This window comes from Parus major, chromosome 1, assembly GCF_001522545.3.
Source record: "Parus major isolate Abel chromosome 1, Parus_major1.1, whole genome shotgun sequence".
Classification (NCBI taxonomy): Eukaryota; Metazoa; Chordata; class Aves; order Passeriformes; family Paridae; genus Parus; species Parus major.
In genome coordinates, this window is record NC_031768.1 from 48,263,916 (window position 1) to 48,286,006 (window position 22,091).

General features: G+C 34.6%; 1 protein-coding gene across 21 annotated transcripts in view; it reads left to right on the forward strand.

The window, feature by feature from the left end:
* Positions 1–22,091, forward strand: part of MYCBP2 (MYC binding protein 2) — a 169,986-nt gene that overhangs the window by 88,171 nt on the left and 59,724 nt on the right. For 17 of the 21 annotated variants that reach the window (XM_033514209.1, XM_033514187.1, XM_015622763.2 and 14 more), the window contains 17 exons: positions 743–964; positions 2,646–2,837; positions 3,649–3,855; positions 4,584–4,715; positions 5,247–5,425; positions 8,003–8,145; positions 8,925–9,025; positions 10,069–10,287; positions 11,390–11,615; positions 11,918–12,036; positions 13,045–13,132; positions 14,557–14,609; positions 15,249–15,421; positions 15,659–15,803; positions 17,651–17,863; positions 20,315–20,370; positions 20,817–21,030. In XM_033514209.1, coding sequence (XP_033370100.1) covers positions 743–964; positions 2,646–2,837; positions 3,649–3,855; positions 4,584–4,715; positions 5,247–5,425; positions 8,003–8,145; positions 8,925–9,025; positions 10,069–10,287; positions 11,390–11,615; positions 11,918–12,036; positions 13,045–13,132; positions 14,557–14,609; positions 15,249–15,421; positions 15,659–15,803; positions 17,651–17,863; positions 20,315–20,370; positions 20,817–21,030 — 2,682 coding nt within the window. The remainder of the gene's footprint in view (positions 1–742; positions 965–2,645; positions 2,838–3,648; positions 3,856–4,583; positions 4,716–5,246; positions 5,426–8,002; positions 8,146–8,924; positions 9,026–10,068; positions 10,288–11,389; positions 11,616–11,917; positions 12,037–13,044; positions 13,133–14,556; positions 14,610–15,248; positions 15,422–15,658; positions 15,804–17,650; positions 17,864–20,314; positions 20,371–20,816; positions 21,031–22,091) is intronic. The other 4 variants (XM_033514186.1, XM_015622676.1, XM_015622789.1 and 1 more) reach the window with 1 other exon arrangement.

Here is a 22,091-nt window from a genome sequence, read left to right on the forward strand (position 1 = left end):
TTCAACGAGAGCCTAGTAAGTTTGTCTTCTTTAGCTTGTAAGATTCTCTGTGGGACAGCAAAGAAAATTTGTGGTGCTGGTAACTGTCAGCACCTGCTTTTTTATGTGTGCCTTATATGTGCTTACTCTTGCTGCATGTTGCCTAAGAGCATCCATGTGGTATTTTTATCACTAACACTTGAGTAATTCCTTATTATTATTATTACTGCAACAGTACTCTGATCCAGCCAAGTACATGAGAAGCAGCTGTAAATACTATTCTATAATCAACAACTTTCTTCTTTTGCTTATTGTGAATGAGCATACCACATCTAAGCAGTGTAGTTGGTTGCTTGCATTGCTTGTGGTGAGATCTAAACAGTTTGTTGCTTTGCATGAAAATTCATTTAGCATATACAGTTTCAAGAAACATTAAAGAACAGATTCTATTACTCTAATTAAGTTGTTTAATTATAATTGTTAATTATAAAAAAAGCCTTGTCTTCAAAGGATACCATAATTTCAAAGGTAATATTAGATGGGCTTATTATTTTAAAATATGACAACCAAGAAATTTTAATTTCTCCAGTTTTGAAGATCTGAATTCAAGCTTTTGAGAGAAGGTAATGTAAAATTCATAAGAAAGCTTTCTCTAAATTTTTTTTATTAATTACCATAAAGCTGGCAAGTTCCTTTCAAAAGCAGTTTCTCTGTTGTTTCAGTGCAGTGGTGCCATTCTGTTAATTTATTTTTATGTCTTTAGGATATCCAGGAAGCAAACTTCAAGACCTCCAGTAGTCGGCTCCTTGCTGCTGTCATGTCTGCCCTGTGCCACACTTCAGTGAAGCTGACCTCCATCTTTCCCATTGCATACGATGGAGAGGCCTTGCTGCGCTCCATGGTTAAACAAGTCAGCACTGAGAACGACTCTGCTCTGGCCCATCGCTTTCCTCTTCTGGTTGCACACATGGAAAAGCTTAGTCAGGTTAGGATGTATTCTAAAAACTCAGTGTTTCTTCTACTTTGCGACAAAAAACTGTTACGTACCTGCAAGTTTTTGCTTGATAAAGATGTATGTGAATTTGCCTGTTTTCTTTCTAAAAGGCTTCGATCAGAAACTTGCTATTTTTTACAGTTTTGTCTGAAATATTGCAATTATTTCTTCTTTGAAGAATGTCTAAGCAGAATGGTTCTTATCTTGGAATTGGAAGAAATATACTTTGGAGTAGTATTGTGTTGTATAGTGTTTTCTGCATCAGTTTTTCAGCTTTTTCATGTGATCACAAGGAAGAGCACATAGATAGACTTGGTGTTTTGAGGAAGAGTCAACACAACTTAGTTGTGTAATGTTCGTAAAAGAAAGTCATGTCCCAAACTGGAGTTTTTAAAGGGGTCAATAAAGGAATCCCAGTTTATACTGTTCTAGCACAGGTTATTAAACAAATTCCTAATCAGGGGCTCTTTAATGCTATATTGTTGTACTTCTGTTATTTTGGAATTGTAGAATTGACTTACAGGAATGAGAAAGGTAAAGATAATCAGGGAAATGGAACTACTGATAAGTATTGTGTAGTTTGGAAGACAATGGGGTAAGATAGTATGAAATGATGAATTATGCAAGAAAAGCAAATAAAGGACAGTTGTAGAGTCTACCATTATCAGAAGTTTAGAGTAAATGGAAAGGTCAGAAGTTTTCTGCTCTTCATAAAATACACAGTTAAGGTGGGGGCCATATTCCGGTACACCATTATTGTGCTAAAGGCTTTCATGGGCTTGGAAAGCACCTGTACAAATTTATGAAGGAAAAAAACCCACCAGGCACTATTAAATGCAAATATAATATTTGTGTCTTGAATACAGCAACCTCCTAACTGTAAAAGATGGAAAGGTGTTCTGTACAGGTTTGCTTTGCCTGGTTGTGTTCCATATTTGTTCACTATTTGGATATTTTTTTGGGGAGACGAAGGGGTAAGAAAGATAAAACTCGGATTTTCATCAGTAGAGTTGATTTTAATTTTTTATCAGAAATTATTTTCAGCATGGATAACTGTCAAAAGAAATAGTTGATCATGTCAGTGCTAGGCAGAAGACACAATAGAAGCCTAAGCTTAGATTTGTTTTGTAGTTTTCATTCAGCAAAGAAAGAACAGCTGTGTTTATAATCATCCCACCATTAGTTTTGTCTTACCTCTTTGCATAGAAGATTCTTTTTGCTAACACCAAAACAGTAAAACTTGTCTTTTTTAGACACTGCAGAAGAAAATTATATGAGCAGTTTCAAAGGTAGCTATATATCCACTGTGTTTCAATGTATACTTTTAAAGCCTATAGGTTTTATACAGTATATATTTTTATATATATTTATATATACAGTATATAAAGAAGAGACCTCTCCTGGGAAGGACACCTGTATATGGTATTTTTTAGTGCAACAGAAGACTTGTCACCACCTCATTCAGGAAATTATGGACATGAATAAATTATTTTGACAAAGGATTGCACACTATGATATCTTTGAGAATTTTATTTTTTTTCCACCTTCTAGACTTTTCTTATCTTTGAAGTCACAGATATTTCAATTACCTAATACTTGTAACATGTGAAAGTTTTTGGTTTGTTTTTTTTAATAACCATGTCATTTGTCATTCCTTTTCTTTATATTGCAGAGTGAGGAGAATGTTTCAGGGATGACAAGCTTTCGGGAGGTGTTGGAAAAGATGTTGGTCATTGTTGTCTTACCAGTACGGAACAGCCTTAGAAGAGAAAATGAACTTTTCTCATCACATCTGGTTTCTAATACCTGTGGGTTGCTTGCTAGTATTGTGAGTGAGCTTACAGCATCAGCATTAGGATCTGAGGTAAAGCTGCTTTGAAGTAATTTTTGAAGTCTTTCAGGACAAACGTATTATGAATGTGGTACAGGCTGGGATGGGCATTTAATAGGTGTGCAGATCTTTCAGAGATTCGGGAATTCTCTGTTTTATGTAGTGCAGATGTTTTGCATAAATTTAAAAGCATATATTCACTGTGTTAGGGAAGTACTGTTGATAATAAGCTACTTCATTAGGGCTGCAGAAAACTGCAGTTTCTTTTAAAAATGGCAAGTTTTTTGAGTACTTTGCTTTTTGCCTGCATCTTTGTGTACATATACAATCGTTTCAGGAGGCTATAACATAGTTAAGTGACAGAAAAGTATTTGACTTTGTTAAAGGTATGTCACTGTGCTATCAACAGGCTTTTCTCACAGAAAGAATCAAGGTTTTGGTAACATCTTGATTCAAGGTGTTTTTACCATTATGTAGCCTCTGTTTCTGCCCTCTGTTAATCTTGACTGTACCTAAGGCAGAAATACTTAATCTTTTTTTAGTACAGCTAATTTGTATTTTTTACTAATTCATCCTATAAAATACATATTTAAATACTTTTAAAAACTAGTTGGATTTCTATTTATTCCTAGTTAATTTCTAATTATCACAAATACTTTATTTTTATTTTTAGTCAATATTAACTAGAAGGCTAAGTAGTGGCATCTTCTGTGGTTTATGAGCTGACTTTTAAAATTTACCCAATGAAAAATCTGGTAATTTAATTCCCTTAACTTTGCTTTATTAAAGTTATGTGACATTTAGCACTGAATATTTTCTGACAACTGTATTTAACTTTCCACAGGTTGACGGGCTGAATTCTCTCCATTCTGTCAAATCCACTCCAAACCGATTCACTAAAACAAGTCAGGGACGAAGCTGGAATACTGGGAATGGATCCCCTGATGCAATATGTTTCTCTGTTGACAAACCTGGTGTAGTTGTAGTAGGATTTTCTGTTTATGGTGGAGGAGGAATTCATGAGTATGAGTTGGAGGTATTAGTTGATGATGTAAGTATTACATTTGGGAAAACAGTTTGAACAAAGGTAACATCAGACTTTTTTTTAGAGTATATTTTACAATGTGATATTTTCATAATCTTATTCGGTCCAGGTAAACTAGGTAAAACAGTGCACTGATAGTGTTTTTTTGCTTGTGGTGAAGATTTTTGTTACCACAAGCTTCCTTCCATATCTAGTAGGGTCCTTATCTTGGTTATTGTCTTGAAATCTTCCTTTGGATTACAAGTAATATTTGAAGTATCGTGAACTTTTCATTTCCTGGAGCTAAATGTAAATTAGTACCAGTTACCTCTCTGTAAACCATGAATGAAAGTATGAAATGAGGTTAAAACCAAAAATTGAAGAAAAGGGTAATGGCCTACCAGCGTGATCAGTCTATACCTAGAGTTGTTTCATGTGCTGTTGATGTACTCTCTTAGAAGCAGTATAAAACTGTGTTGTGGGTTCTTACACACAGTTGCTCACTATAACTGATGATTCTGGTCTCTTCCAAAAGACAAGTATAGGTTACTATGGGAAATTAACCTCTCTGCTCAGTAATTTCCTCTTTAAGGGAAAGACTTCACTGTTGACTCTGTGAACAGATTTTTCATCTTTTTGTTTGTAATGCCATGTGTAAAAATTTATGCAATGGAACATAAGTTGCACAATTGCGTGTGTCATGTCATGTATTTACATTTAAAATGTATTAAAATTAGTTTGTTTCTTTGAATCAGAGTGATCATACTGGAGATGCAACTCATTCTCATAGATGGACATCTTTAGAACTGGTTAAAGGAACTTATACCACAGATGATTCTCCCAGTGACATAGCTGAAATCAGACTTGACAAAGTTGTGCCACTGAAGGTAAATAAAAGCACATCTGTAGGTTTCATACAACATCTTTAGATAACAAAATTGAAATGGTCAGTGTAAATTATTTAAGTGTTTGGGTGCACATTCATAAGTTGATCTTGACATATGTGCTTCATAAAGTCTCAGTTTCAACCTTGAAGTTGAAAGTCCCAAATCCTGTCAGCTACAAGAAATTAGAACCCAGTTTTTATAGTTGCATAAGATAGATTGTAGTTGCTTAGTAATTTCAGAATATTTTTGCAAGTGCAACTTTTTTTGTGCAACTTGATAGTTAATTTTCTTGGCTATCTGCTTACTCTTAGAGTAATTAGTAGTAATTTAAGTTATGGTCTGTAATTTGGGAACATGGAACAGCTCTGATTTTTCCTAAATGCTGGATCATTGTTGTTTAATCTCATTTGTAGAGTGCTTTGAAGAACTTTTTGACTCTCCAGTATTAATGTAAAACAATAATTTTCATATACCATGAAGCCACTTGATATTTGTTTTATACTGCAACCTGGTTTTGCTCTCCTTTTTAAGGAAAATGTGAAATATGCAGTTCGTTTGAGGAATTATGGAAGCCGGACTGCCAATGGAGATGGTGGAATGACCACAGTTCAGTGTCCAGATGGTGTAACATTTACATTTAGCACATGTAGTCTGAGCAGTAATGGCACCAACCAAACACGAGGACAAATCCCACAGATCCTTTATTACAGGTGTGTGTTATAATGATTCATTTTTAAGAAAAGTGAACAAAACCATTGCAGTGTGCCTACACCACATCTGTTTTTAAGAAGTGATAGAAATAAATACATACAGAGTGTGTTTGTCATGCCTCTTCGAATCTTGTTTTAGGTTCTCTGGTTTTTTTGACTTGACAAATAATGTGATGGTTGACTTCTTACAAGGTTCGTTGTTTACTACCTTAAATCTCTAAATATGGCGAACTCATAAGATACACTATTTCAATTTCTGTGTTTTCCATACCATAATAGATATCTGAGAGATTACTCACTGGCATGTTTATCTTTCCAATTTATGCAGTTCTTCAGTTTCCAAACATAATTGCATCAGGCCGCCAGGCCTGTTTATATAGGAACTATCGCCTCTCCTTCTTAGAGTTGAAAGGTATAAAAAGAGAAATTGTGATTGCCTGGAGAAAGTCAGCTGAAACATCTGACTATCCTGTAGGGGAGCTTTACTTCAGCCTTTCTGGATGACAGTAGGAAATCATTTGTGGTAACGCTTTTGCAAAGAGCATTGCATTTGTGTTTGAGGTACCTTACCCTGATTTGTATAAAGACACGATTTTCAAACTGGCAGTATAAGGCTGATCAACATAAGATGGAAGTAGTAAAGGGATCAGTGAAGAATAATTTGCTTTTATCTTTGATTGTGTAAAAAGTACCTACATAATAAAGATGTAGAAGAAATTAAAAAGTAATACTACACCAACTGATGTATTTCAGAGTACCAAGCACATGAACATGTTGCTCTTAAGATGGTTTTAAAGAAGTTAAAATAGGAAGAAATAAAGTGGCCAGCAAAATTATAGTAATAGTATATTTGAAGATAGAGGATATCTCTAGGCTACCTTAAAACATGAGATTGTGCTCAAAGATCCAGCTTGTCAGTAAAAACAGTAATTGTTTATAAAAGAATGGAATTGCAGTGGTGCAGGTTGTAATACTTTAACTGATTTAGTCTCCTGGAATCTTGGACTTTATTATGAAATATAATAACTGGAAAGTATCATTATTTAAGAAGGATGAAAGACATGGAAAATGTCCTAGATTGTCTACATTTATACAGGCAAAAGAGAAAATTACAGAGATATAACAATTTCTTTGATTTCAGAAAAGCAAAGGAGGTAATTTCAGTAATGGAAACTTCAAGGCATTCTAACAATGATAAATCAACATATGAAAAAAACGCACACGGAAGTCCTGTCTTCAGATCAGAACAGTCCCAGATTTTTTGTTTCAACTAATAAAAATACAAAGAAGCTTTCAAAAGACTGTAGTGGTACAAGTTGGAACTGTTACAGAATAAATTGTGTTGAAAAAATTGCAGCTACTCTGCTGTAATCACAATGTCTTTTGTAGTTTTCATAGAAAAGATAAATTTAATGTTATCTGATGCATGACCATGGTTATAGACTTAGTTTGAGAACTTACTGTTTGATATATAGTGATTTGAAGATCTGCCTACAGCAAACAAATGTTCAGTCAACTGTTACAGAACAGCTTGTAAAAGTCATGCTCCATTTTGTTTGGGGGATGCTCACATATCAATAGAATTGTTTCCTAGGCATATGCAAAGCAAGGCCACGTACAGAAGATAACACACTTTCGGTAAGGGCAGAAAAGTTTTGGAGGAATTTTTTGGAAAAGGACTCAGTTGAATCACACCTACCATCAGTGGCTAAAAACTTCAAAGGAAAAAGGCTTGAGGCTGACAGCAAAACTACAGTTTTAGGACGCTGAGAAAACAATCTTTTTATAAGTATGACTGAGTCATATCACAGAGGAGGAGAGAACCTTGTTCACTGAACAGCTTGAAGTAAAATTTCTGTACTTTCTGAGCTGCTAGTCCTGAAATAATATACTGGACAAACATAAGATATCGGAAAGAGAATGTTAGATTTTGTTTCACATGTTGACCAAGTGATTTTATTTCTCTGTGCCAAGGTGTAATCACTGTCATATTGAAGACTTGAATTAGTTTGTAATTGTCATTTGATAGCTTTGAAAAAGCAAATCGAACCTTATTGAAATATTTTCATGCATAATGTTGTTTAGGAGAGCCTAATTTAACATGCAGAACGGATTTAAAAGAAAGAACTATTTGGTAAGGATAAGCCCAAGATTGTGTTTCAAAGCTGTAATTAATCTTTGAAATAAAAAGGAAGAATCTTTGTCTTTTATGAAAATGGAAAAATAGCCATTAAGTAAGTTTTACTTGTTTCTGTGAAGCATTTAATGTTGCTCTGTTTTTACCAAGAAAGGCAACTGACTTTGGAAGAGCATAGCAATTAATACATTTCTGTGGTTTAAAAGGCATCTAGAGAAAAGAAACATTTCAGAAAAATGCTTTTTATACTTTTTGCCAAACACAGTTCTTGCAAAGGACAAACAGTGAGACATTTCCTCCAAAATGTCCTTTGTGGTTTATTTATTTTTTTATTGCTTTATCATAAACTACTTTGCTTATTCTGTGCCAAAAATCAGTCAGTAATTTTTTTAATGTAATTTTGTATTTGTGAACTAACTTTAACTTAATCCACTATCCAGGAGTGAGTATGATGGAGATCTGCAGTCACAGCTCTTGAACAAAGCTAATGAAGAAGACAAAAACTGTAGCAGGGCTCTTTCTGTCGTGAGTGCTGTTGTACGAGCAGCCAAAGACTTGTTGCACAGAGCTCTTGCTGTAGACGGTAAGGCTTGAGAAAATTAACTTTTAAAAACTTCTTACTTTGCTAGCAAGCCACAATAGTAGAATATCACCTAAATACAAGAGTCATGATGTTTCTCCTTTGCTTTATACTTTGCAAGAGTATTTTTCTAACCTTTCATTCCTATAGGTATTAAACTGTGAATAACTTTTATGTAATTGAGTTGTATTTGTGATAACATAGTCAGATACTTTGTATAAATTGCCTAATCCAATTAGCAAGTTTCATATTAAAGCTGGTAAGATTCTTTATTTCCTAAACATGTTTTATGATGGATTAGTTGCAAATTCCATGAGTGTTTTGCCCAGAGGTTGTAATCAGTTGGACTGGTTAATGCAATTAGTATATAAGCACTTAAACATCCCTTTTTGAGAAATGTAGATATTAACCATTGTAGCCAAAATGTCCAGAATATTACAGTGTTATAAAAGTCATTTTGAAGGGCTGGGAGGACTGTTATGCTAACTTTTATGCTGTAGAAAATAGGAACACAACTTCATAAAATGGCAAAGAATGCAATAAAATAATGCTGTAAGAGGAGAACATTTTTCAAGAGAGAACTGTACATAATGACATATTTATTTTGGGTGGACTTTGCAGACTCAGAATTCAGCAGTGTCTAAATAATGAAAACAATTTCAAGTAAAAATAGTTTAGGAAATAGAAGTTTAACTCACAAGGGGAAAACCAGAAAAATAAGATGTGCTTTGAACCATAGCATGTTTATTAATAATACCTCTGTTCTAATTATCTTTCTTTAGCTGAAGACATTCCAGAAATACTCAGCTCTTCCAGCCTGTTTTCAATGCTGCTTCCCCTCATCATAGCCTACATAGGACCAGTAGCAGCAGCTATTCCCAAGGTATGCTCCTCAACAGAAATTACTGAAGAAATGTATGAATGTATGCAAGGAAAAAATTTACTCTGAAAATTTGAACATCTTGATTTCGTACTATTTTGTGAATTAGTAGTCTGTTTGATAACATGACTCGTGAATTTTCCACAAGCCTAGAATTTTAAAAACCTGTAATGCTTTTTTTTTAAACTTCAACTGAAAATATGATTTTAAAAATTACCTTAAGGAAGCAGAAAAATATGACAGATTTTATTAGTAGTAGGAAAAGATAAAGAATGAGACAAATGTAATTTACAGCTCATTAATGAACATTGGTGTGATGAAATGGTTTTTTTATGTTATATAAATTTTATTTTTACAGTAAAGAGCAATAGTATTTGCTCATTAAATTATTTCTGTCAAATTTAGAGTTTGAAAGATGTCAGCTACAAATAAAAGAACATTTCTCTCCAGTGCCATGGTGTTTCTTGCATGTGCCTGGTCTGAGACACTCTTGAAATCTCTTATTAGATCTACAGATCTCAGTAATCCTTACCTAGTAGACACTATTGCCTTTTATTGCTTTTTTTTATTTGCTGTAGAAGTGTTCCTTCTCTAAGTCTTCCTCTTCGTGCTTAGAAAATGTACTGAAGATTACAAGGAATAGGGCAATGCTTAAGGTTTCATGCATTAAAATATGTTGAATATTTGAAAAATCCCCCAATATTAATATGATTATAAAGTATAACTGAATTATGACTTGAGTATGAGCTTGTGCTTACTGTCTGTTTATGTTCAAGGTTTTAGTAGAAGCTATTTCAGGGAAAGGATAGCACAGTTGTGTATGGATTCTTGTTTTAGTTTTGGTGAGCCTCCAAGAGAAGATTAATGTACTGAGGCATTTTCTGTCAGGATTGTGTAGAAGCAGAATTTCAAAATGGCTGAATGAATTATTATTAGTCATATTCTTAGAATGTTTAAACAGCTGCTGAAGAGAAATGGAAGTATTAGAGTGCTGTTTTCACCAAGTTACAATACTTTGTAATAACACACGTGATGTTATGTTACAGGTTGCTGTTGAGGTCTTTGGCCTGGTACAACAGCTCCTTCCTTCTGTGGCAGTTCTGAATCAGAAATATGCCCCTCCAGCTTTTAACCCAAATCAGTCTACAGACAGCACTACTGGAAACCAGCCAGAGCAAGGGCTTTCAGCTTGTACTACCTCCAATCACTATGCTGTTGTAGAAAGTGAGCATCCCTATAAACCTGCCTCTGTGACACACTATAAGGTGAGCACATGCCTCTTCTTAAAAGCTTGACACGTGAGTTTTCTGGAGTTAGCATTTGCTATCTGAAAAATTGTCCCTGTGGATGGTAATTAGTATTGTCTAATATAGAAGATAGTTCCTTATACTATTGCTGTATTGCTTTCTGGACAGAACACTACATCAAGTATAGTGGAAAATAGTGAAGTTTTAACCCCCTAATTCAGGTATCTGCTCTAAGTCCCTAAATTTGCATAGTCTTTGATTTTTCTGTGGTTATACAGACTTTCTTTGCTCTAACTGTACAGATTGTAGAAGTTCAAAGTCCTTACGTATAGATGGTACATACATATCAAACTTTCTTGCCTAATACTAGAACAATGTTTTGTAAAAATACCTGAAGTCAAATCCAGTCAAATTAATATCCAGAAGTAGCAAACTTGTAATCAAGAGCCTGAACAGAACACTAATTATTAATCCAATATTCCATTGCTTGTCCTGTGACATGCAGCAAGACATCCGCTGCAGAAAATATAGTTACCATGTGATCATCCTGATGCAATAATGCTTACTTTTGTCCTAAAATTTTATGCAGTGTGTCTAAAGCCTTGGTTTTAGTAGTTACTGCATTTGAATTTCTGTAGCTATATGCAATTGTACTGCAGGCCACATTTACAAGTGGGATTCAGCTGCTCTGTACTTTTCTGGGATTGCACAAAACAGATATTCATTATGTTTGTTGAAGTTTGAGTTTGAAAAAGAGTATCTGAGAGTTCAAGGTTTGTAGTAGTCTGAGGCTGTTTTCTTTAATGACCCTGTACAGAGTTCTTAAAAACAATCAATAGTAGTGCCAGCGCAAATACTTAATCAGAATATTAAGTTATAATGCAGGATTCTAATTGGGTAAAGCGCAAAGCATTTCAGGTGTACATGAATTTCAAAGAATATATTAGGTTAATGTTAATTTAAAGAATATCAAAACAATTGTGCAGAATTACATAATTAAATCACTTTTGTGGACTAAATTAGGGTTAAGGCCAAATGGAAATTAAGTAGTAAATGTGAAAAAAAACAACCCCGAGAACCCCAAAAGCTTGGACGTAATTAAACTGTTGCTTTGTTTTAGGTGACTTTTCCTGAATGTGTCAGGTGGATCACAATAGAGTTTGACACTCAGTGTGGCACTGCTCAGTCAGAAGATGTTCTACGTTTACTAATTCCGGTCAGAATTGCACAGAGCCTGGGATTTGGACCAAAGCATACCTCTGTTCATGAAAACCTTAATTCATGGATAGAACTAAAAAAGTTCTCTGGATCTTCAGGGTGGCCTACCATGGTGTTAGTATTGCCAGGTAATAAATAGATACTGATGAAATTACTAGTAATATGAGTTACTAAAATAAATAAAGAAATTTAATTTTTCTGTAGAATTATTGTGGCAAACAAAGTTAAAGAAGGGTCTTTATCCAAGCTGGCAAGTTAATTGTATCTGTAGTAGGTTTCTTGCTTGAAGTATCGATCTGCTTGTTTTTCCCATGGTTTTAATTCACATTTTACATATAAAGGCTGTGTCTCATATATATTTATGTAAAAGAAACAGGCAAAAAGAGAGGGAATACATTATTTATTTTATTTATCCTTTTACTCCTTTAAGGGAATGAAGCTCTTTTTTCTCTGGAGACTGCATCAGACTATGTGAAAGATGAAAAAGCTTGTTTTTATGGTTTCAAATGTTACGCAATTGGATATGAATTCAGTCCAGGAAGTGATGAGGTAAGGGAAAAGAGAGATAGTTAGAATTGCTGCACCTAATAAATGCATCTAATAAACTTTCTGAGGGCAAAAAAATTTCCACTTATGACTAAGTGACATTAGCAAAATATTTTTAGATTAATTTTATTAAAGTTGTAACTGTCTTTGTTAAAGACATTATTAATTTGGAATTCTTTAATCAGGATATTATCGAAATGTCTTTTTGTACGGTTTGTGACACTCTGCAAAAACAGTGTGGTTTTATCTTGTATGTCAGTGGGATAAAAGATTTCCTGAAATTCTGGCCTACTTTTGCATCAGAGATCCAAAGGTTTGGGGCTTCTGACTGTCACTACCAGTGCTCGCTCACACCAGAGCTCTCAGACTCTTTGGAAGTGCTGTGCACATTTAGGCTACCTCAGGTTTTACTCAGTGGTATCCTCATTTTGCCTTTAAGGACATGAGTCATTTCCACCACTGTTTATTGAAAAGGGAAGATCAAATTTCTTTATGTCCTTGACCCAATTCTTTATTTTGGCTTATTTTAAGAGATTACTGAAAACACTTAATATGTTTTATAATAAATCCAGAAAAACAAGTCTTCCCTTATCCTGGGAGTCTTTGGGCCTGTTGCTTCATATGTACTTCACAAGGTTTTCATCTTGCTTAAAATACAATCCTTACAGAAGATTCACCTCATCTTATTCCTGAATTTTGCTCAAAGCTAAGTCATGGCTTCAGGTTTTCAGAATATCAAGTTCTTTGGAATTTATTTACATATCAGATAAGAAAACATACCATAAGATTACTATCTGTGGTGGTCCCATTGGCTTTCAACACAATCAGATTTATAATTCCTACAGATGATCTAGTTAGTCTGTGTTTGAATAGAAATAGCTTCTGCTGAGAAGCTTCAAACTGGGATACACAGTATTTCTTAAGATAAAACATTGTCAGAAAAATGTATTTATTGTCCTATTTTCTGAGATACTAATTTTGTTTTAATCAGTTTTTTGTTTTAATTTGAAGGGTATTATTCAGCTGGAGAAAGAACTAGCAAATTTAGGAGGATCCTGTGCAGCAGCTTTGATGAAGAAAGATTTAGCACTTCCTATTGGTAAGAGCATACTTCATTATTTCATCATTTTTCATGTTTTCTGAATTAATAGTACATTTAAATCTTACTGTTGCTTTTAATTAGATATAATATTACAAAATTGAGTCTTCAAACTGAATTAATCAAACAAGCTGGCAGTATTTTCTGCTTACCCTTTTCCCTTTATGTGCGTATGGGGAGGAGGGAGACCTGGTCATTTAAATTGGAATGAACTCACCCCATCCACAGGCAGTGTATGAGTGTGTGAACTGTGTCCTACACTTTCCTTGTGGTACTTTGTAAATGTGCAGGTATCATCTTTGTATTTCTCTTTCACTGTTTTTTTCTCCCCACGCTTCACACCTCTCTGAATGAAAAAGTATCTTCAGCATTGAATTGCAAAATGTAAAATTACTGGTTTCAAGCTGATAGTCACCATTTCACCTGTAGACCTGATCGCTAAAAATATTTCTATTATAGCTTTTTTTTTTTTACAGTTAGAAAAGAAATCACATACTTTTACAGCAGATGCTGCAAGTAAAGGTTTATAATAATCCAACTGCAATTTAAAATGAGTAAGGAAAAATTAATTGGTAAAGAATTTGTAAAAATTAATGGATGTGGAGATGGAATTAGAACTTTTAATGATGCAGCCATATTATGAATAATATAATTTCTCTTAAATAGCATCAGCATATAGGAAAACAAGGCTCATAATACATAATAGGATATCTCTGATAATTTTAATTTAGGAACACAAATCAAAGCTCAGATACTGTTACACTGGAAGCATGGATTAATGAGCAGGGAGAGCACTGATCAGTGTGGAGTTATAATCACAAAACATACTTTGTGTTTTTAATCAAGTATTTTGCTCATGTATTTGGATTGCGTACAAATTTCTTACATACAAACTTCATACTTTGTGTTGTAAGAAGGCACCTCAGTTGCACTAGCAGATCTGTATTTCACTCTCCAAAGTACAGGCAATTCTATAGTGCCTTTAAATAGAATAGAAATATAGAAGTAGAAACTTTAAATAGTGCCCTCATATCTTATTCCCCAAGCTCCTTAGGTTTGTTGACTTCTCTTAGTTGTAGTGTTTTTCTGTGCAGCAACAACAAAAAGATTGAAATCCTCATAACTTAATCGCCTATCTAGTGACATCCAAAGACTTGCCATACATAATGTCCTGGAGATAAAAAGATAAGCACCAAAGTCTTGTTCTATATAACTTAGGTTGTTCATTTGTGTGTGCACTGAGCTACACAATACTGCATGTTTACCATGTTATTTGAAAATATGAATATTGCAGCTGCTGATTGAACAGTATAACACATCATTATGCAGACTTGAAATTTGTAATATTAAAGGCTTCACAAAACAGAATTGAATCTCGTATTCTGTAATACATAGCTGCCAATATGACTGTTATATTTTTCCAGCAGGTAGTGAGTTTGAAGAGGATCTTGAGATACTTGAGGAGGCTGCCTTACAGGTATGCCACAGCTTTTTATCCATTGCAATGTACCTAAGTTCATAATTGCATTGAAATTTTCTGACTGCTACAAAAGAAAATAATTTCTAAAGCTTTTGTAGTAGAATGGACTCTAGCTTATAATGTAACAGTTTAAGAAAATAATAAAGGATTTTAGTAGTTACATGAAACCAAAGCACATTAGATGACCAAGTACTTCAAAATATCTGTTTGGCTGAAGTTGCAGTATTTGGCAAGTTTTAAATGTTACCGAAATCAGTCTTTTTCATGTCTTTGTAATTGGATAAATAAAACCACCTTTTCAGCTGAGCAGTGATGTTAATCGAGTCCCAGATAATACAATGACAGTTTTTCTGGTTTGCTGACGGCCTTTTGTTGAGTGCAGTGGGAGCTAATGCTGACTCTCCTTTAACTCAAGGTCATTTAACCTCTTTTGGCATAAAGTATTGTTTAATAGACTGAGATGGCTTTTTAAAAAGCTTTTATCAGGGTAAAGTTTATTCTTCTGGATTGGTTTTAAATGCCAGAAATGTTTGTACCAATTATGTTACGTTATGGGAAAGTGTCAACATGTTACTAAAAAGCTGTTCCGTGTCTCTCTCTTTTCACCCCCAACCTCTGACAAAAAAAACAAAAAAGGTGTGCAAATCTCACTCAGGCATTCTTGGGAAAGGCTTGGCACTATCTCACTCACCAACCATATTGGAAGCTCTCGAAGGAAGTCTTCCACTGCAGGTACAAAGCAACGAGCAGTCCTTTCTGGAGGATTTCATTGCTTGTGTACCAGGATCAAGTGGTGGACGACTTGCAAGGTAAAATCCACTGTTGCTTGTCCTTTTAACTGGCTATAGAACTGTCATAGCCATTTCAAGTATTAGTTAAATAAAACTATTTGGCTATACTGTTTCCATTAATACATTAGGTAAAACCATGTAGGCATTCAGATGTTCTGTGTCCTTTCTCAGCTCTGTGTCACATTTGTACAGAGTAAGAGCTTGTCTTTTGGAGGCTGTAAGAGATTTTGATGTTAGGTGATTTTCTTTGCTTAGGTGGCTGCAGCCTGATTCGTATGCTGATCCACAAAAAACATCACTGATTTTGAATAAGGATGACATCAGATGTGGTTGGCCAACTGTTATTACAGTACAAACAAAAGACCAGTATGGAGATGTTGTTCATGTTCCTAATATGAAGGTAATCATTGTCACCTTGGCTGTTCTGCTTCATCTTGCTGTCTTTTAGTTTTTATTGTAGGTATTCCAAAGAATACTCTTGTATAGGACAGAAAGTGGCATTCATAAATTCATTGTAGTCAGATTTTCTTGCCTCTGAATCCACAAAACTGCCAAATTCTATATTATGCCAGCACCATTTCCTGTGATTCATAACTTGGCCTGCAATGAACTACACATGTAGTTGCGTAGTCAGTCATTAGTGAGGTTTGATGGTGATGTATTAAAGGGACAAGAACCCGTTTTTTAATTTGTAAGATAGGAAAGTGTTATAAACCATAGACTTTGTGATGGGAAAAAAGAATCAGAAGCACATTGATGGACCACCTTATAGTTACTTTACTTCAGACTTGAACAATACTCTTTTCTGTTTCTAATATTTGGAAGTTCCTGTAGTTGTTGCAGGTAGTAAGAATAACTGGCATGGACTGGTGTTGCTGTTATGGAAGTTCCTGTAGTTGTTGCAGGTAGTAAGAATAACTGGCATGGACTGGTGTTGCTGTGTTTTCCTTCAGCCTCTTCAGTTAACCACTGTTTTTCAGTGCTGGTAAGGAGGTATTCTTGACAGGGAGGGTTAGAAGAATTTTGGGGTAAAACCAATGTGGAATGTATAAAAGTAGGCTGCTTGATTTGAAGTAGTAAAGCAATGCAAACCAAACAAACACAACATGGTTTTCTTGTAGCTCTAATAAATTAGGTTACTTCTGTGTTTTAAAACCCACTACTACTGCGGAGTACTTGGTTTTGTTCAAGCCCAAGTGTAAATGAAATACCTTTTACAGAGGCATGATTCCTGTGATAAAAGCTCTAAAATCTGTTCTTTGTATATGATTTAGTAGAGTTATCTTACAGGGAGCTGTAAACCTAATAATGAACAGCAGTTCTACAACACTGCACAAGAATCGGCTTAGTCACAAACACTGCATGAGTGAAACCTATGTGATTACTGACTTAAATTAGTGACAGAACAAGTGAAAAACTCAGGAAAAGGATATGTCAGAATATTATCAAAATTATTGCTGGCTTTATTATTTCAATTAGTGTTCACAAATGTATTAAAGTGACAAAAATCTTACTTCAATTTAATCATACTTCTGGACTCATTCAGTGTGCAATGCAGTGATGTAACTTCTGTTAAATTAAGTAAATTTTGTAAAATTAAGTAAATTAAGTAAAATTTTGATGAAACTGTGTGTGAAAACTGCAGTATTTAAACATCTGCGCTTTATTGCAGATTTAGGATGAATAATAATTAAACTTATTTTCCAGGTAGTCTGTCTTCCACAGGAAATAGTGTGCTGCTAACTGTTCCCTGAACTAATGGAGATCCGTACTACCTCTGGGGGAAAAAGCCAGTTAAAACATGCATTGAAGAGCATATGAACATAAATACTAGTGTGAGGTGGCAGAGCCAGCCAGCATCCAATATGGCCATTGCTGATCCAGATGTAGTGGCCATGATGATCCACTCTGAAATCTGTGCACTCACTTGGAAGGCTCTCTTTCTACTTTGTTGCACTTGTCTGTTCCCTAGGCATACCAGACTGTGTGCTACTTCCCAGGGAGTGCTCTGGGACTGGCAGAAGTGACACCAGCCTGTGCTGACGGTGTGCTGAGTCAGTTGGGTGCTTCTCCCCTGCCCACTGACATCTTTTCAAGATGCTGTGTTTGGCTTTACAGATGGAGTGTAGATACATTGGGTCTTGACACAGCTGGATTTAGAGAGAGTGTTCTAAGCACTTTGCATTTAAAAGAATGTGTGTGCATTTTCTCACTAAATCATATTCCCTTATCCACATCTCACTACAGGTAGAAGTCAAAGCTATTCCTGTTTCTCAGAAAAAAACATCTTTGCAGCAAGAACAAGTTAAGAAAGTGCAGCGGATACCAGGGAGTCCCACAACAGCTGTTTCCCCTAGCAGTGATATGACCTTTGGAGGGCTTCCTTCCCCAAAGCTTGATTCCTCATATGAGCCAATGATAGTAAAAGAAGCTCGGTATATTGCTATTACAATGATGAAGGTAAGTTACTGCAATTTTGGCAATATAACTATAGAATTCAGCATTCAAAGTGTGTATGCAACAGAGAAGGAAACTTTTGGTCCCAATCTGAAAATATATTCAGTGTGAATTATTTTGGTTATATGTTAGTTCAGCAATAAACTAAATATTTTAATATTATTAATATTAAATTGTTACTAATATTTTCATATTTCAAAAGGGCCAGTTGCTAACTCTAAAGCAGTTAGATTGAATTAGCATAAAAAGGAAGGTTGTCTTAGATATTGATTAGTCAGATTAACAAGTTAGTATGAGTCACTCAGGGAAAAAAAAACATATTAAAAAGGTGAGGGGAAAATTAAGCCAGTATATTTATTTATATGGAATTGGAGTGTTGCAGTGAATACATATTTAAAACTAGAACAGGTGAACATAAGGAAAGAGCTCAGCATAGTAAAAACAGGCATGCAAATTATTTACATTTCAATGCATATGTCTTAAGTAGCATCTGATTAAATGAGCCACTGTTTAATGGATCAGCTCAGACACTTTGCCAGGAATGGCTTTTAAAGAAGTAAAAACTGTGCAGCTAGTGTTGATTTGATGGAGTATATTAGAGCACATGCAGTAAATTTACATGTGTACCATACTGACCCAGTTAAGAGATGTGACATGTTGTGTACACCTAACAGTTGCACAGCTTAATGAGACAGATTAGCCAGGAGGGTAGAGAAGAATAATGCTTAGCATAATCAGTATGGATTTGTTGTGGGGGCAGAACCAGCAAACTAGCACCTTTTAGAGGGTACAGGGGTTTTTTTGCAAAGGATGATGCTGCAGTACCTCCATGTAACCCAGTGCAGCTGGGTACTGAAGGGTGTCTTAAATAGATCAATGAATGAACTGTTAAATCAGTGTAGAGTACAGCAAATGGTTTAAGAACTTGCTAAATCATGTGCATATCAAGGTGTGATTTTGGCATTTTTTTTGGGCTACTGGGAACAGCACTTCTTGTTTTGATGCTTCTTCTACAAGTGACTTGAGGGCAGGAAGAAATACATCATTTATTCCAAGTTAGGGCTTAGGTGATATTTCTGACAGCCACTATCCACAGGTACCTGCTGCTTCTTTTCCAGTGATGGGTGTCAAATCTGCCCACACAACTCTTAGGGTGGTATATCATGTAATACATGAGATGCTCTGGGGTAAATGACAGTGGTGCAAGTGTAGGGTGTTCAAAAACTCTTGTAGATTTGATGGAGTGAGGAATGCCTAATATCAGCTAGTTAATATGTTATCATTTTTTAATTGAAATAAGTCTAAGGGAAAATGAAAATGGAAAGATTGATTTAAAGTCCTCTTAGTAGATAATAGCAGTATGAATCTTCATAAAGATAAAAGTAAAAAGACCCTATGGTTAAATTAAAAAAAAATCTCTCGTTGAAATATGCTTGATTTCCGTATTTTGTGCTTTTCCAGGGAATCTTCTCAAGCTTCTTTCAATTTAAATCCTTTCTATCTAAAACTTAATGAATTCAAGGCATTGTAAATATTCTGTTCTATTTCCCTGCCTGCATTATTAAGCTCACTCATTTCAGTGTAAAATGCAGACATCCCCTGATAATTTCATTTTGCATCAGCTTGCACATTGTATCAGTACTTGATACAAACACTTAAATACTATTATAAAATCTCGTTTCTCACTTCATAAAAATATAAGTAATAAATTATGTTTGGGGGACTGATAACCAAAACTATATTCTTATACAGCCCAAAACAGCTGATTTACATTCATGTTCAAAGGTTCTTATCCTACCTTTTGTTGGTTTTGACTTAACAGGAGAATCTGGTAACTCAGCAACTATTGCAGCCCAGAGAGATTATTGCTGAAGGACTTTGTGCACTTAGTTAGTTAGGACTAACTCTAGTTTTCTTACGGGGCTTTTCAGAGCAGTGATGTCACAAGACACTGTATAAGTGAACCAGGTCTTTTTTTGTAGTGGAAATCAATGGAAGTATCACTTCAATGCTGAGGGAATTTCATCTTCACTTGGAGTTGAAAGAAAAAGGATCTGAAAGTTCATTGATAAAGCCCCTGAGCTGGTTTTCAGGTTTTACCAGCAACATAATTGCTTTCTTATCTTCACATGGTCTTCAGTGTACTGCCTGGATTCAAAAGGGTTTTTTACAAGTCAGATTTGAAGAATTTCAAAGACTTAACCAGGTTTTTGTTAGCAGTAGAAATCTTTCTTATCCAAATAATGGCTGTTTAATGAGATAGTGAAGATACTCTTTCATGTGTGCATGTGTATTTCTGTTTTGAAATTTGTTTCTGATTCCCTGATCAGTATTTCTGGGGTGTGTAAAATTAGATTGATGTATTCTTTAAGAAAATGCTCTGCTTTATTTTATTCAAGACAGTGGTGTAACTGATAACTGTTTGTTTTATGTTTGAATTTAATCTCTTTATAGGCATACGAAAATTACTCTTTTGAAGAACTACGTTTTGCTTCACCAACACCAAAGAGGTAAACATTAAAAAAATTCTTTTTGGTAGGGACTTAAATTAACATGTCCTGACACTTCTGCTTACACCCAGACTCCCAAGCTTGATTGACAATTGTGTCTGAAGGTAGAAACACAGAATTCAAGTATTATATTTTCTTGTATGTAGCAATTTTATTTGATTTTTTTCTTAATTGTTCTAATGTTGTTTCCTTTTTTGTATTAGCTACTCTCCATGTTCTTTTATCATTCAGTATAAATAAACGTGGAATAGAGATTTATATTTTCATAGTAAATAATAAGAGGTTAGTACATTGGAAAAGGAAAAATTTTATTTAGATGATCTGCTAGAAAAAAAAGAGTAGTTTCCATACTAAGCATTATACTGATTGTTATATATTTATAACATATATTATGTCCAAAAAACAATAAATGTTCAGTGATTTTTAATTGTTTTGTTTATGCCTAGACCCAGTGAAAACATGTTGATCAGAGTCAATAATGATGGTACATACTGTGCAAACTGGACTCCTGGAGCTGTTGGTCTCTACACCATTCATGTTACTATAGATGGCATTGAAATAGATGCTGGACTAGAAGTGAAAGTAAAAGATCCTCCAAAAGGAATGATACCTCCTGGAACCCAACTTATTAAACCAAAAGCAGAGCCTCAGCCAAACAAGGTTTGGAGAACTGAAAAAAACCCCAAAACAGATAGTTATGTTTGGGTGGGATTTTATTGTTGTTTAATATATACTTTATCATATAATAGTGCTGCAGACTTGAGGATATTTGCAGGTAACTTTAACATGCTGAATGGAATGAAATTAATATACTGGATAAAATGAAACAAATACATTTCATTTTATTTTTGTACATCAATTCATAAAACTGTTAGAAGTGCTACAGAAACTGCCTTTGCCTTGGCTTGTTGCACAAACGTTGCACAGCTATTATTAAAGCCACAGACAAAATTTTGCACTATTATTAGTTCTATTTTTTATATATCGTAGTATGAAATTAATTGTGCACTTTTGTGTTACAAAGATTTTGTTTGTTTCATCATAATCATCTTCAAACAGTATAAAATCCATAACCAGTTTCTTTAGTATATATTCCTTCCTTAGAGAATGGCTTGATTCTTTCTTAAAGGTATCCTATCTGTAGCTTTTGACATCCCCATTTCACTTAATCATTCCACCCTGAAGGACTAAAGTAGACACAATAAAGCAAGTAAGCAGAAATGAGTGGCAGTGGTACAAGGAAAATGCCCAATTGAGGGAACTACCTTGAATTTCCTCTTAGATGCAAAAGAGGGGATATTAAATAAGGTGCTGATTTTGTCGAGTTTTTTTTTGGGGGGGGGTGGGGGGTGGTCTGTATTCTTTTTTGTTTTGTTTAGTTTTGTTTTTTGTGGAATAAACCTATATTAAGAGATGTAGTATTCTGAAATAACACAAGGGTTTGTTTCCTGTCCTGCTGAAATTGGTAAGGTGGTTAAGAAACATATAGTTACAGAAAGGATCAGGTTTCTGACAACTTCTTACCTATGTGGTACATCCTGATTTATTTTTTTTCTAGACTTCAGGATAATCCAGAGACAATAGCTTTGTTACATGGTTCTTCAGTCTTTAAAATGCATCCAGCATCTGCTTCTACTATGAACAAGATTCTTTTTCCCTGCAGCCATGCCTCAAATGAAAAATAATAAATATACTTTCAGTTTCAATACATTTACCCCTCA